Source organism: Meleagris gallopavo, chromosome 23 (genome assembly GCF_000146605.3).
Source record: "Meleagris gallopavo isolate NT-WF06-2002-E0010 breed Aviagen turkey brand Nicholas breeding stock chromosome 23, Turkey_5.1, whole genome shotgun sequence".
In the NCBI taxonomy this organism is placed as follows: Eukaryota; Metazoa; Chordata; class Aves; order Galliformes; family Phasianidae; genus Meleagris; species Meleagris gallopavo.
This window is the reverse complement of record NC_015033.2, coordinates 6,089,447-6,104,230: the sequence shown is the minus strand read 5'-3', so window position 1 is coordinate 6,104,230 and position 14,784 is coordinate 6,089,447. Positions and strand designations below refer to the sequence as shown.

General features: G+C 42.2%; 1 protein-coding gene across 1 annotated transcript; it reads left to right on the top strand.

Moving 5' to 3' along the window:
• The first annotated feature begins 1,264 nt into the window (after positions 1-1,264).
• LOC109370830 (F-actin-capping protein subunit beta-like) lies at positions 1,265-14,784 on the top strand. The gene is made up of 2 exons (XM_019622383.2): positions 1,265-1,389; positions 11,157-14,784. Exons 1-2 carry the CDS (start codon positions 1,282-1,284, stop codon positions 11,280-11,282), a joined length of 234 nt encoding a protein of 77 aa, XP_019477928.1. The 5' UTR covers positions 1,265-1,281; the 3' UTR covers positions 11,283-14,784.

Sequence of the window (14,784 nt, the reverse complement as noted above, 5' to 3'; positions counted from 1 at the left end):
ATTGAAAGCATATCTTCCTTTTATCACAGCAGGTGACTGCCATAAGCTTGTGCTCTCCATGCAGAGAGGTGAGTTGATGCCTACCTGCCTGTAGAGCTGGAGTGTTTTTCCAAAGGTGATGCCCAATAACCTAAGAAATAACTGCACAATCTCCCCAAACCGGTCTGCCTGACTTGCTGTCCATGCAATATTTACCTTTTGATAATGAATGAGCAGTGCCTTTTTAGATCTATTTTCATAAAGCTTGACTTCCTACTGCTTCTCCTTGGCATGGGGGCTGCTGCTTGAATCTCGTGGTAATGCAACTGCTTCTGTTTCAAAGCTTTTAAGTACATCTTAGAGTTTGGGTGAATGTAGGAGGAGAACATTAAATTTAAGCTTGTTGTGTATGGGTGTCTAGAAGCAGAGAAACAAAAAGGGAGGGGAAGAAGCAGTGAAAACAAGCTTGCTGTGCTTCAGGATGGTGATGTGCTGATGAAAGGAATGTGCTGTTGGGTTTACAGGGAAGTGACATTCACCCTTGGTGAGAAGAAGAGCAAAAGGTTGTGCTGGGAACTTAGTTCTACTCATTGAGTGCCTGTGATAACGTCTGTTGCAGATTTTCCAATTCTGAAATGATTTTTAAGCTCTTATCTTTTTCTGCGTGGAATTTATTGAGAGGCCAACTGTAATAAACCCCACTGGAGTGTATTGCTGTGGTTTCTCGGGAGAATTAAAGCTGTTGATTCCTTAGATACAGGCAGCTTTTGGTTTGTCTTTTGGAATAAGAAGGAAATAATGGCTCATACTTTGTGCATGTTTCACTTTGCTTTTTGGTAAAGCTGAAGGAGGGGGAGAGAGATGTGTCAGAACAGAATTTGCCTTGGGTACTGATTGTCTTGAGCTGAATGACACAACACGAATGAGGAAGTGCTAAAATTGTTTCAGGAGAAGGAACTTTCAGTTCCCTAACCCAGATTAATGTTGAGATAGCATGGAAAAACATTGCATTGAGTGTTTCCTTAAGTGTAGGAGACAGTTTTTGGTGAGGACTGGACTGCTTGGTGTTAAATTGCTGGCATGGCACCAGCGTAAGCTGTGCTCTTTGAGCTGGGCTCTAGAGCACTTCTTGCAATACCATGTGAATAATCCAATGGTTCCAAATGGTGTTTTATCGAAATGTTTTGATGTAAAACATTCTGCAGATTAGAACTGCTGTCTCTCTCCCCATTAGGAGGGTTGACAAGCACCACAGTTCTAGTTCACCCGACTTTGTGCTTATCTGTGCATACTGACAGAGGGATGTTCTTGTTTCTGCAGAGTGACCAGCAGCTGGATTGTGCCTTGGATTTGATGAGGCGTCTGCCTCCACAGCAGATAGAGAAGAATCTCAGCGACCTCATTGACTTGGTGAGTATTGCACGCTCCAACCAAATAGTGACTGAGTCCTGGGTGTGACAGGTCTGGTATGTAAGAACATTTCCTGAGGCATCTCCCAGGTATGGTGATCTGCTGTTCTCTCCTCCTGTTTTGGCACGGTTGAGAAACTGCCCAAACAACGCCAGGAATCTGGGTGTTTGTTCTGGGCAGACCAGCAGCTGTGTGTGCGTGGAGATGCTTTTGGGTAAAGGATCATCAGCACCTTTCTTGATGAAGTTGTCATCAACAGTTTGAAGGCTGCTTTTTATTCCAAATAACTGAAGAATTCACACAAGTTGGGCGCATGCCCTCACACTGGGTATTCTCTCCAGATGAGCTACTTTCCAGTCTGCAGTTTGACACAGGGCTTTTACCATACATGCAGCGGATGTGCAGTGACATGTGCTTCAAAGGCCTTACTGCAACAAAATATTGCAGGACTAGAGCACTGCAGTTCTGGAGAATGCCCAGATCTATTTATACATTATGACATACCAGGTATTCTGCAGTCCAGTGAGTATCCAAGAAGGAACCCTTGCCAACTACCTCGTGCTGTTACCTGTTTTCTGCTCGCCCATGCAACGTTCGTTATCCTTCCATAAATTGGTAGCAAAGTAACTTAAGTCTTACACAGTACACGTATTCCCATTCTCAGTTGCATAAGGTTGGGTTGTGCATTCTATGAAGTGATATGCTATCCATTTGGGTTTATAATGGGCTTGTTAGGGTCAACTGTCACTGAAAACTGTGTGCCACAGTTGCCTCTAGAGCAGGTTAAAGTATTACTAAATGCAAGTGTAACTGTAGAGGAAGCTGGGAAAACGTTTTTCCACTGTCCACTCTGAATATGATTTATGCTTAACAGTTTTCTGACCTCAGCTTCCAGACTTTTGTAGACAGGGTTATTGTATTTGGAACGGAGCTGTAAGAGCTTTGAATTAAGACTTTTCTCCTATCCTCCTGTGAGAATTGCAGCCCTTTCCTTTGGTGGATCTGAATCTTATACATGACTCTCAGATAAGATTTGTCAGCCACTTTAAAAACCTGGTGATTCTGCATATGGCATCTACTTGAACTGATACCTCTTAATTAAACTGCTTAAATTGCATCCAAGCTGTTTGCCATCTTTGTGTGCAGAAGAGTGGCTGCTTAACAGGGGAAAACTTAGCTGAGGAGTCTGTTCCTAAGTGGTATTGCAGCTGGTGTTGGTGGACTTGGGAGGAGTCCTATGGTGAAAGAGCTCTGGCTGACTGAAGTTGATCAAACTCTATTTAAATATTGCATTTGGTTACATAAGCCAAGGTGAAGGTAAGAAAGCTCTGTGGGTCAGGGAAAGAAATCATTCCCTCCAGGAAGGGATTATTTCTCTTTCTTGAAACCATTTAGTAATTGTCTACATCTGTGCCACCAAAACTCTTGGCAGCTTAAGTCATCATTCTTGTGGCTGTTGCTGGAGGTAGGACACAATAACTAAATCCTGGTCTGATCTGGTCTGGTATGATACAGTGGGTTTTCTGATGAAATGTAGAGGGATGAGTGGATATCAAGGTTTGTGCAACTCCGAGGACCATCCAGAACAATGAGTTGTTTGGAGAGCCCATGGTCTGACTGTGTAATTGGTACGAGGATTTTCTAATGACTCAGAAAATTGCTAGTTACCTCTCAATGCTGGAATTACTTTTGGATGGTGCTCATTAGTGTTCTACATGCTTTCCATCAGCAGCACGCTCTGGGGGCTTCTTTTCATATTGAAAGTATAACATGAAACAGACCAGTTTGAAACATGCTTATGAGGAGGGGATCTGTATGATTCCCTCACTGGTTCCTGCAGTCCCTTCTGTGTGGTGGAGATGACATAATGTATTAAAACCAGTGTGATTTATTTATTAGTGAGACATCTACAGACCTCTTCTGCAGCCCACTCTGAGCCTGACCTCCACAAGACAGAAGCCTACAATATTTAGATAAGAGCAGTATATGCACTGCCACCTTGTAAGAGTTCCAAGAACATCACGAGCCAGCCTCTAGCAAATAGTTTTTTGACCTTTCTTGGCAGCTTTCATCCAAACCTTTACAGCTGATGATTTTTATTCTGTTTGCTTTACCATTACCAGACAATAACCTCCTTGATGTAAAAGGTCAGGCTCTAAATGCATGACAAGCATGAGCAGGTTCATTAAATTTGTGATAGAATTATAAAAGATGGCACCTTGACTTCTGCTTCTTTTGTATTTGGTTTCCTTGCTTCATTACACTTCCATGCTGGAGTAGACTTGGAGCAGAGACCTGAGTCTTGTTTTTTCTGACTCTCCTGTGGGAAGTATGGGTTGTTCCTTGGTCTGTTTGCAGTTCAGCTTTCCATCTTTTGATAGGAGTCGATCTGCAGAATGATGCATAGCTACTGTTTTGATGCTTATTTAAACCTGTTGAAAGACACGGATGGTGACTTAAACCTATCTTTGTATGCAAAGTGTTTTCAAAACAAATCCAGGAAGAAAGTAACATCTATTTCCTAGGCTCGTCATGCTGCTGGGAAGAATAGCTGTGCTAAATTTCCTCCCTCAGGTCCCTATTATTCTATACCCAAAGCTCTGCTTTTTAATAAAAGAGCATTTTGGTGCCAGAAAGTGTGTGGAATATGTTCAAGGCTGTCCATTACTGCCCCCAAGCGTCAGGCTGACCAGGCAAGGGGTCCAAACTTGAACATGAAGTAAAAGGTTGGGGGAAAGAATAGGATTTCTGGGTCACTGGCCCTCATCAGACCAGACACTTTTCATTCATTAGCAAAACAGTTTGTGGTTTGCCCTTTTACCACATCTGTTGTTGCTTTTTCAGACTGCAGAGTCCTCAATTAGAGTTCATTAGAGACCTTGTCAATCACAGGACTCAGGAGCCCTGCCTGAAAGAAGCTGTGCAGGGTGCTGGTGATGTGCCTTGGCATGGAATGCACTGCTTGGAGTTCAATTAGTTGTTATTCGTAAAATAGACTACTTGGAGGCTGTCAGAATGTGCAAGAGGACTTCTAAATCGCTAGCAAATGTGTTTAGTGCAGGTATATGCCTTTTTAAGGGCAACTTATTTAAGTTAAAGTGTTTTTTCTGTGTAATGTCTCTGGAAAATTGTATGAGGGAAGCCTTGGAGCCTCTACCTGCGAGCCAAGTGTGGGATGTAAAGCAGCATGCATGAAAAGGGCATGAAGAGATTGCCCTGCTCACACAAATCACACCTTCTGGCACTAGTAAGGAGGCTGGTAGTGCTGTTAAATGGCTTATGCTGACAGATCAGACCCATTTGGGGGAGTTGCCCTCCTGCTTCCTTACTCTGAAGGTGACAGCTGTGCAGTAAGTCAGTCCTCACATACCTTCGGCTGTGCTTTTTCCAAAAGAAACAGCACAGAAGACATCAGCTTTCAGGTGGAGCTGTTGTGGAGGACCTCTGAGGAGCACACGGCAGGTAGGTGAGCAGTGGCTGAGTCCCACCTTCCTGACACCCATCACAGGGTGGAGGAGGGGTTGGCTGTGCTCATGGGCCACGTGCACAAGTAAGGAGTCTGCAGCAGGGATGTCTTGGTGACTTTGGCTTCAAGTATGGAAGTGGATGTGCCCTCTGCGTTGGTAAAAGTTAAGCAGGTTCCTCTGCAAGTGAGAATTTCCTGCAGAGTGTTTAATTTGGATGTTTGCCTGTGGGTGCATGTATAAATTAAATGAAGAAAATCCAGCTGACTCAGAAGAATCAGATGGCTGGCATGAAGGTGAGCATGGAGAATTGTCCTTATAAAACTTGATTTTAGAGTGGACAGGCAGACTTGCCATGTACTTGCTCACAGCCATGCCTTTCTTTGTGTCTCTCCCCAGTAAAGCTGGTGTTCAGCTTATCCCATTTTTATCCATTGTTAAATGTGAAGGCCTTCTTGTCGTAAAGACTCAAGTTCTTGTTGCTATGGAAGAAACAAAGCTCAAGTTCTTCTATTTATAAATCAGTTGCTAACTTTGTTTTCCCCCAAGGGTCATTTGCTGTTATAGTTTTGAGGGTGACCATCTTTGCTTGATGTTTCTCATCATAGGAGAATGCTTAATTATTTTAGTAGCGTGTGTTACTAAGGAGTCCCACAGTGATGAATTTATGCTTGTATAAACTTCAGATGTTGAAATATTTGAACAATATTCATGAGCTTGCTTCACATAGCCAGTGTGCTTCCAGACAAGCCTCAGATCTGCTTGTATGCCTTCAGTAACAGAAAATACATTAAGCTGGAGAATTTATCCTCTGGAAAACTGCACAGACCATAAAGAACATGAGAATGTGACTGGAGCTTTATGTATTTGGAATCCAAAAGCCTGAGCAATCTGCAGTGCTGAGAAGAAAGATAAAATAATTGAGTACAGATGGCTAGCTGAACAAGTAGTGATGGTGGAAGATTTTTCTTCTTTTAATGAAAATTAAAATAAAATTCAGTCTTAAAGAGTGGAGACAGAGGGGCACTGACCGACCAGAGCTGGGTTTTGCCCTGCTGCTGGTCCTCAGCTTGCTGAGTGGTGGCTGGGCTGCAGGCTGGCAACAGCCAGTTGGCTAAAGAAAGAGGCTCTGGCTCTGGATGAATTGATGGTGGGTGAGAGCCAGTTTTCCATTTGGTGAGTAGCTGTAAGCAGGAGCTTTTCCAGCTAGAAGAGATTCCCTATGGATACCTTGATGGCAACTGGACATTGCAGTACATCTAAATTGTCAATGGAACACTTGGCATAGAGCTTGCGACCTCCCCATGCATGAGACCACGCATTTCTGTTTCACTTCTGGCTTCAATTTCACCTAAGTCTTTTTCTTTTTAAGCCTAAACTTTGCCTTTTTTTCTTCCAGGCCCTTGCCATTGCATTGCTGCTGTTAACAAACCCTTGAATTGCCTATTTAAATCTCTTCCTAAAGGAATGTAGCGAGGGGAATCGCTTGATGAGCTTGAATCCTAATTAGAAAACGATCAAAGTTCTTTCAAAGGTAGTGGGGAAAGTTAGACTATGGAAACATCAAGAGGAAGGAGTGGAGAGAGTATGTATGCCTCTGCCTTTCCCATGGCTGTCACTGGGTATCTCCACCACCAGCTGGATGCACAGCCAGGACTTCCCAAGATACTGATATGCTGTGACGGCTCATGGGACTCAGGACCGGTAATGGGATACAGAAGCCTTCACCTGCAGGTCACTAGTCAGAATGTGGGGCATCTCGTTGTTCCTGCCAGATGGCTAGCTTTTGTTTCTCACTAAGCTGCATAATGCTGAATCCAGCCCTGGTTGTCGCCCTTCAGACAGTTTAGCTGCACTTCCTTTAGCTAAGCTGAAAATGCCTGTAATTAATTTCTGCCATGACATCATTAACTAGACGAACCTAGGTTTACAACCTAATTAGCATTTGCCTTTTGCCAGAAAAGCAAATTGATTTTTATGTTGCAAATTCTTGCAGCACTGGACTTCAGTGCAAACACTTGAGTAAAGCTGAGCTGTTTCCAATATCAGTTATATCTGGCCTTGAACACAAAAGTCCATTTAAGTGTCATTTAATAAACAGAGCTTAAAGAGCGTGTGGCCCTTGGACATCTGATGGATCAAATTAAGGTTTAGCAATGTGTGGATTTGTGGGAGTGACTTTACTGGTGGTTTTAGGCCCAAGATGAGTGGAGCCAGGCTTCCTTCTAGAGTTTCCACAACATCCGTTATGCCGTGTCTGTGTTCTGCAGGAACAGGAAAATCTGAGGCTGTGGAATGACTCAAATTATAATAATATTTTATTAGATGCTAGCCCGGAGGGGAGGAACCCAGGCTGCAGGGGGGTCTTGTGCCAAAGCAATTCTTCTGCAGAGGTGCTGGTGACCTGCATGGGCTCTTCGTTGCTGCGGAGCGATGCTCTGCCCAAGTGACACGGGCAGTGTTTATTGTGTGAGTTGTCTTAAAAAAGACAAAGCAAATGAAAACTGAGCTCGCACACATCTAAAATATGCATTTTCCTGTTTGCATGCAGGTTTTAATTAAAAACAACTTGTCATGTGTGCTTTCAGATAGCTGCGTGTTACAGACCCTGAATCAAACGGCAAATGGATCTGAGTGCCTGCACTGCTTATCTTCTGGAGCTCACTCCATCTTCCTTCTGATTCCTTAAGGAAAAATGTTTCATCTTTTAATTTTACTGCTTCTAACTTAGTTTTCCAGCAACGTGAGGTTCCTGTGGAGGTCAGAATGTACTGACCTCTGCATAAACATGGAAAAAAAGAAGTATTTTTAAGCCCAGAACCTCACACTAACAATATTACTGCTTCAATTGCAAACATGATTCATTTCAGTCAAGGCTGCTGGAAAAAAACAATAATGGCAGTGTGCTCGGGTTGCAGGGCTAGCAAGCCAACCCATTAGCTGTTCTGAATATGTAAGGTGAAGAATTTGATGCAATCCAATGAGCACGATCAAAGCCAAGGTGGAGAGTGCATATCTGATGTGAAAAGCTGGAATTTACTTTAAGCTTTACTGCTCATTTACTTCAGTCTTTTTAAGAGGCTAATTTAAATGTAAGAACCAACAAAACAGCAGTAATCGTTTTGGTGATACGTTATTTTACCAAAAAATGAGATGGGAAGGAATCATTATTAGGTGAGCTACTGGGAGAAGAGTATGGTTTTGACTTTGGCACGAGTGATTATTTGTCATGATAGCAGTCGACTTAATTAAAACACTGTCCACATACCTGGCTTGCTCTGATGGGGAATATTGTTACACGAGACAACAGAAACCTTGTTCAACATGCAGGAGAGTATGCTTAACTCACTTTCATTCTGTTTCTTTTTCCTCTGTACTACGCATTCATCATATATCTCCTTGGGAAAAAAGCAATCCATCCCCCAAGCAGTGCCCTGCTGCATGGTATGTGCTGCTGAATGATGCTGCTATTCAGTTCCAGGCTGAGTCGAGGCCTCCCAAGAGCCCTCTTTTTTTCTTTATTGATTTACATTGAGGGTGGTCTCGCTCCATGGCTGTGCATACGAGCTCCAGAATAGGTCACTGAGCTCTTATTTGTGGAAACATGGGTGTGCCGTGGACTGAACAGAATTAATGATGGCTTTTAGCTCAAGATACAAGGCTAAGATTATATTCTGCACGTGACCTGCTTAAAACGAGATAAATGGGTGTCAGAATAAAGATGGGAGCGCACTCTTTGCTTATGAATCAATCCCGTCCCTGTACAGCCAATGTTTTCATTGCAGGAACGCTTACAGTGGGGTGATGAATCAAATCAACTCTTAGAAAGAGCAGATAACAGCAAGACAAGGGAAAAGGGCTTTAAATTGAGGCAGGGAAGATTGAGGTTGGATGTCAGGGGGAAGTTCTTTACAGAGAGTGGTGAGGTGCTGGAACAGCTGCCCAGAGAGGCTGTGGATCCCCGTCCATCCCTGGAGGTGTTCAAGGCCAGGTTGGATGGGGCCCTGGGCAGCTATGAAATGTGGAGGTTGGTGGCCCTGCATGTGGCAGGGGGTTGGAGATTCATGATCCTTGAGGTCCCTTCCAACCCGGGCCATTCTGTGATTCTGTGAAATCACTGCTTTACATTTCAGGATTTGGCCTGAGAAGTGGGTTTATTTGTGCTGTTTTAAATGTAAGCCAGAGTTCCCTTTCTAATGACTGCTGGAGACAGATGCACTTAGGCACCCAATACCTTTTGGCTTTCCCATTAACACAGTAGAAGCTAATGAGAGAAGTTCACAGTGCTAATGTACAGCAGGTCAGCTGGGCTTTCAGGCAGAACTGCCTTCAGTCCAGTTTTGGAAATTTTCTCACTAAATATAAACTGAATTCTATCAGAGTTCAAGTGCACACAAAATAACTGAATTGCTTCGGGAAGAAAGTTTGGTGCTTGGCTTGGGGAAGACTTAAGGAGAGGTGCACATGTAGTGCAAAAGAGCTGCTCAGTGCTTGTGTAGCAGTGCTCGTTCAGCCCCAAATATTTTATCATTGTCTGTTTTAAAATGGAAAAGGCTTAAATTCAGAAGGAATCAACAAATTTCGTGTTGCTGGGGTCTTTAAAGCTGCAGGTTATTGTGTTCAACGTTCCTGCTTTTGCTTTTTAAGTGGCTTCATAACGCAGAGGAGGAAGAGCAGCGTGCATAAATCTGGTGAATCTCTTATAAAGGAAGTGCAGCAGCTGTTGGAAGTTGATGCAAGAAGTGATACAGAAATTCTCTTAGGGTAGCTATGCCAACCTTGGCTGTTTTTTTCCCAAAAATTAAATTGCATAAGCAGCTCCATCAGCTGAAATAGCTCTATTCTTTTATGAATGAAGGAAATTTCTCATATACTTCCAGAGTGGATTGGGGTTTTCTTCCCCATTTCATTTTGAAACAAACTGAAGGAGAAAAGAATATATTGCCTGAAGTCCTGGAGCAAAAAGAGAGTGAGTGTTAGAAATATGGCTGCAAAATGGTACTGAATTACAGTACAATATTTTAGTTTAGTAAGTAGATGCTACAATGCATTCTCTGCTATTCCTCTAAGACCAGCTACAGCTCCTACAGACTAAAAAAGTGTCTGTGCTTATGCACATTTCTGTTACTGAATCACCCAGGGAGGAGTTCAGTTCATCATTACTACATGGAAATGAAATTCATTGTTTTTAAGATGTAAGTAATGTGTCAAGGATTCCTTCTAGTCACCGAGAGCTTGTGCTGTCCCAGTACACAGTGCAGCAACACCCTCAGCACGCCTGGGATCTCCAGGAGTGGCACATCTGGGTGTTCTGCATGGAATTTTGGGAATTTTAATAATAAAGCTTTAATATTACTTTATGAAAACAGGGGTTGTAAACAAAAAGCCTGCAGCTGTAACAGCACAGGCAGAATCATCCCAGCGACCTCTGAGCACCGCTCAGTAACAACCTGACTTTGTTTGGCTGTGTGATTTCTTTAATTTTTTTTTGGTCTTGGACGTGAAAATTCGTGGAGTTCTGTAAGGATTGAACAGAACTTTAAATGGGAATTTGCAGGCTTTTTTTTTTTTTCCTGAGGGGTTTCTAGTTGGTGATCTTGGATCTCAGATTTATCTTTTGCAGATAGGGGCGGTGCAGTCATCCCTGCTTATTTGGGGTCAGTGGGTTTGGAACAACAAGGCTTAGTGCTCCACATCCCTCTGTGGGATCTGAGTGTTTTGCAGTGATGCTTTAACCAAAGTCCTGCCTCTACTGTGTGTTCTTCATTCTTTTCTACCCAAGGAATTCTCTCTTGAAAAAGACTTTAGTGGGCACCCAGAGGAGGGGGGTGAGGATTTCCTATGATGAGTGCAGGAATACTGATGCCTGGGTAGGAGATGGGTTGGTTTTACACAAGTCTGTGTGCATACATGCACATATTTTTATTAACCAGGATGGTAATGGTTGGCCAGCTGCCTGGAAACTGTTCTAAACTGTACCCAGAGAGGGAGTTTGTGAAAAATACATTAGTGCATACGGATGGCGTGTTCTTTTAGCAGCTCTCTGCTTTCCACTCCATTATAAATATTTACCTTGATTCATCACTCCTCAACAATTGCCTTACTGGCCGTCCTTGGCAAGAAGCTAACATTCAGACTGTGTATATTTAAGCATACTGGACCACACCAGTGGTTAGGTAATTAAATCTGAAATTATTGGAGGTTGGCTGTTAATAGCAAAAGCTGTTCTTAGGAATACCGCACTCTTTTAATTTTTAATTTTATTACCTTCTCTCCCTGTCTTTTTTCTCCACAATCCTTCAGGTCCCAAGCCTCTGTGAAGATCTCCTCTCTTCTGTTGATCAGCCATTGAAGATTGCACGAGATAAGGTGGTAGGAAAAGACTATCTATTGTGTGACTACAACAGAGATGGAGACTCATATAGGTGAGTTCCTATCCCAAGAAACGAGCTAACTGGTTTACTTTCTACATCAGAGTATTGAAGTCCCTTCTCCCTCTTATCCAAAAAAGGGAAATTTAAATGATATTAAACTATATTAAACTCATCTCGGTGAGAAATCTGGGACTGTTTCAAATCCTGTTCTCTTGAGTAAGAGAATGCTTCCACTAACAGTGGAAGTAGCTTAGTGTTTCCCTGATGCAAAAGACACAAACGTCTTCATCACCTGACACCTATAGAATGCTTTGCTTTCAGACAACGTGGCTGTATGGCCTCTAATCTGATGACCTTTGCAGCTCAGGTCCCTGCCTATCTGTCTCAGAAACAAGATATATTTTATCCTAGAAACCCCAGGACTTTGTGTGTTTTCTCTACCAAGATCTGTAGTCATTCACTCAAGCCTAAAATCTGATGTTGTTATCCTGTTTAAGGGCTGACACTAACGGGTTCCTCTTAGGCTTCCTGTTGCACAGTTCTATCTTTGAGGATTGGAACCAATTGGATCTCCAGAAATGTGGTGTGAAATTAAATCACCTCTTGTTGCAAGGTTGTAAAATGTTTGGAATGGCTGACAACAGAGAAAAATGATGATTCAGGCAGCAAGTTTAAATAAAAGAATTATTGGTTTGTACAAAGCAGTGTGGACTTGCCAGCTGGGAAAGCTGCTTTCAGTTGTGTTTTTAAGGGGTTGTTCTCATTTTGGATGTGCAGTGTCATTAGTTGTCAATGAAAACATTGGCCCCAGCTTTTAGTGAAGGAAAGGAATCCCTTTCTACCAAAATAGCTAACTTATTTTCAGAACTGTAGGCAAAGACAATGAAAATATTTGAACAATATGAGCTTTAGATAATTACAATAAATTTCAAAGTGGAAAGAGCTGTAATAATATGATGACTATTCAGTATATTGGCAGCCACTTTGAATGCAGTCTCTCCTTTTATGCTTTTCTTCCATACCTTGCATTAGGATGATTATATTTCAGCAACCAATGCTTAAAGCTATTTGTTTTCCTTTCTCCATTGCCTGCCTTTTGTTAATGTCTGTAGCGTCGGAGCCATAGTTCCAGATATTTTAATAAAGAATTACAGAGCTTATCCAGAAGCCTTTTGAATATTGCATCACCTGGCTTTTGCTCTTTCTCTTAACGAAGGCTGCTACACCATGAAGTAATGAACACCATCCATCTTCTGTCCTGAGTTAACAGCTCAGCTGTTCCACCTCCTCTTCTGGTTCCGATTAGAGGCTTAGATTTTGTGCTCCCTTTCTGGTTTGGTGTAATAGCTTTATGTTTCTAGTGCTAACAATTGGAACTGCTTTGCAGTAAGAGTTTAGCTTTGCTTTGCTTTGCGGTGGTGATTTATGTTCATTTGGCCAGAAAGTTTCAAGAATTCTGTTCCAAGTTGGAATTCCACAAAATATTTTGACTTTTCTTTTTCTTTGGCTCAGACCATCACTGCAGACACTGCAGGTAAGTTTATGGAGGATTATAACTTAGTTGGTTTCGATCGCAGGAAAGGTGCTTAACTAAACTGAAAGCACATCTGTCTGTAGATGATTGATACGGAAACACACTGAGATTCATTTTGCCCTGTTAGTGTGAGGAGCAGACTGCTAATGTGGAGCTTGACAGTGCATCTGGGTTGTGGCCAACTGTAAATGACAGAGAGCTTTTTTTTTAAGTATATCCTCTATTGCAGTGGGCCAAGAGGTACAAAAGTCTCTAAGGTGAAGTGTCTGCTCGTGTTCTGAAGGGTGCTGTCCTAATATTGAAATCTTCTCCAGGCCACCACAAGATACATGTGCACAGCTGCATCCTTTCTGGCACATGCAAGAGGATGGAGCATACCACAGATAATGTATTTCTTGTGGGTCCTTCACGAGATGTTTTCACCCTGAGGCTGTGATGTGTTTCTGACAATCTCTTTGGATCTTTTTTAGACTGTTGACGTGAGCATCCATCACCAGATGCTCAGAAAAATGGAAAAGGCACTTGTTAAACTGTAATAACACTTGCCCCTCCCCATTCCCCAACACCTCGTGTTTAATTACTGCATTTGGAAGCCCTTTCTTTAAGGTTAGTTTCATGCTTGCTTCTGACCTTTGCTCAGTCTCTTCCCTACTAAATAGATACTTAAATAGTAACAGGGAAGCAGGAGGACTTATTACATAATGAGGTTTCAGAAAAGGTTTTTATTTCTTTGTAGTGAACAGCCGTAATGTATAAATTGTTGGCATTAAAGAATGCTGTTCTTTCTCCGAGGCTTTTGGTTCAAGTGTTCTGGATTGAAGTGATTCTCCCTTCTGGAACTGATTGGCCTCAAAGTAAATTTCACAAAGTAAAAATTCCTTCCTTCAACAGAAGGCAAAAGCCTTTGAAAACCAGGCAACGTGAACATGTGCATGTGTTGATCCAGTCCGTGCCTGTGTTCAGATAATGTTATTCATACCTCATAAATTCTGAAGTTGTTAGTGGGAAGTGGCTCTTGCACTAATGTAATCAATTAGACCAGGATCGAGGAGGAGTGTTTTATACCTCTAAAAGCTTTTGATATTTCCACAAAGGTTTTCAGAACCACACGCTAGGTGAGAAGCCACAAGAAGTGCTGCAGTCACCTGCAGAATGCTACCTCCCCAATTACTGCACACTCTGAACTAAACTTCAGTTTTCTTCTCTTGGAGACTTTTACTAATTGCATTTCTTTTAGTACAGATCCAAAGGTTTGAAGATGTTCTGTGGACAGCTGAGCCTTGTATGAATTTTCCAGGAAGCCTGCAGCTTCCTCACTGGGAATCAAGCTTCGTAGGCCTTTTTTGAGCAGCTTTACAGTTTGACTGGGTGGCAGCTTTGAGAAAAAACAGGGATGTTTGTCCATTCTGATGATTGATAACCTCATCTGTTTCATGGGGGCATCGTTCAAGGAAATTAATATCCTAATTGCTGAGCCACAATCACAGTTCACTCCTTCCTTGTGTATTAAGGAATGTGATTTTCTTTGTGCTGGCATGGATCAGACCACAAAATACATCCTGGAGTCTCTCTTGGATCTTCAGATGTCAGTAGTTTCACATTTCATCGTATTATCACACTGCTGCTTATGTGATCAGCCTCTTATGTGTGTATGCTTGCAGGCAATTCTGTGAGTGCTCCTGTAATAAAAGGAAGGTTTGGGGGCATATCAAAAGGCAGTGGAATCCACATTGTGAAAGCAGTACCTTTTTTTTTTCTTCAATATATAGAACTTCAAGGTCTCTGACTTTGTCCATACACTCCCATTCAAAATATATTTGATCACTCCATTAAATGGAATCCTTATGGGGAATTTGGTGCCAACAACACTGAAGCCTGTTAACTGAAACAAAAAGCATTCTCTTTTAGGGAAATTAGAGGTCTGACTTTTGAAATTTAAGTGCCCCTGTCCATCTGTCTTTCTTCAAATAGCCTCCATTAAAGCTTTTAAATGTGTTGTGAGTACTCTTCCACAAAGCAAAAA

Coding starts and splice junctions, on each gene's coding strand:
- LOC109370830 (XM_019622383.2), top strand. CDS start 1,282: ATGTTCTTGTTTCTGCAGAGTGACCAGCAGCTGGATTGTGCCTTGGAT. Junction 1,390..11,156: donor TCAGCGACCTCATTGACTTG/GTGAGTATTGCA, acceptor ACAATCCTTCAG/GTCCCAAGCCTCTGTGAAGA.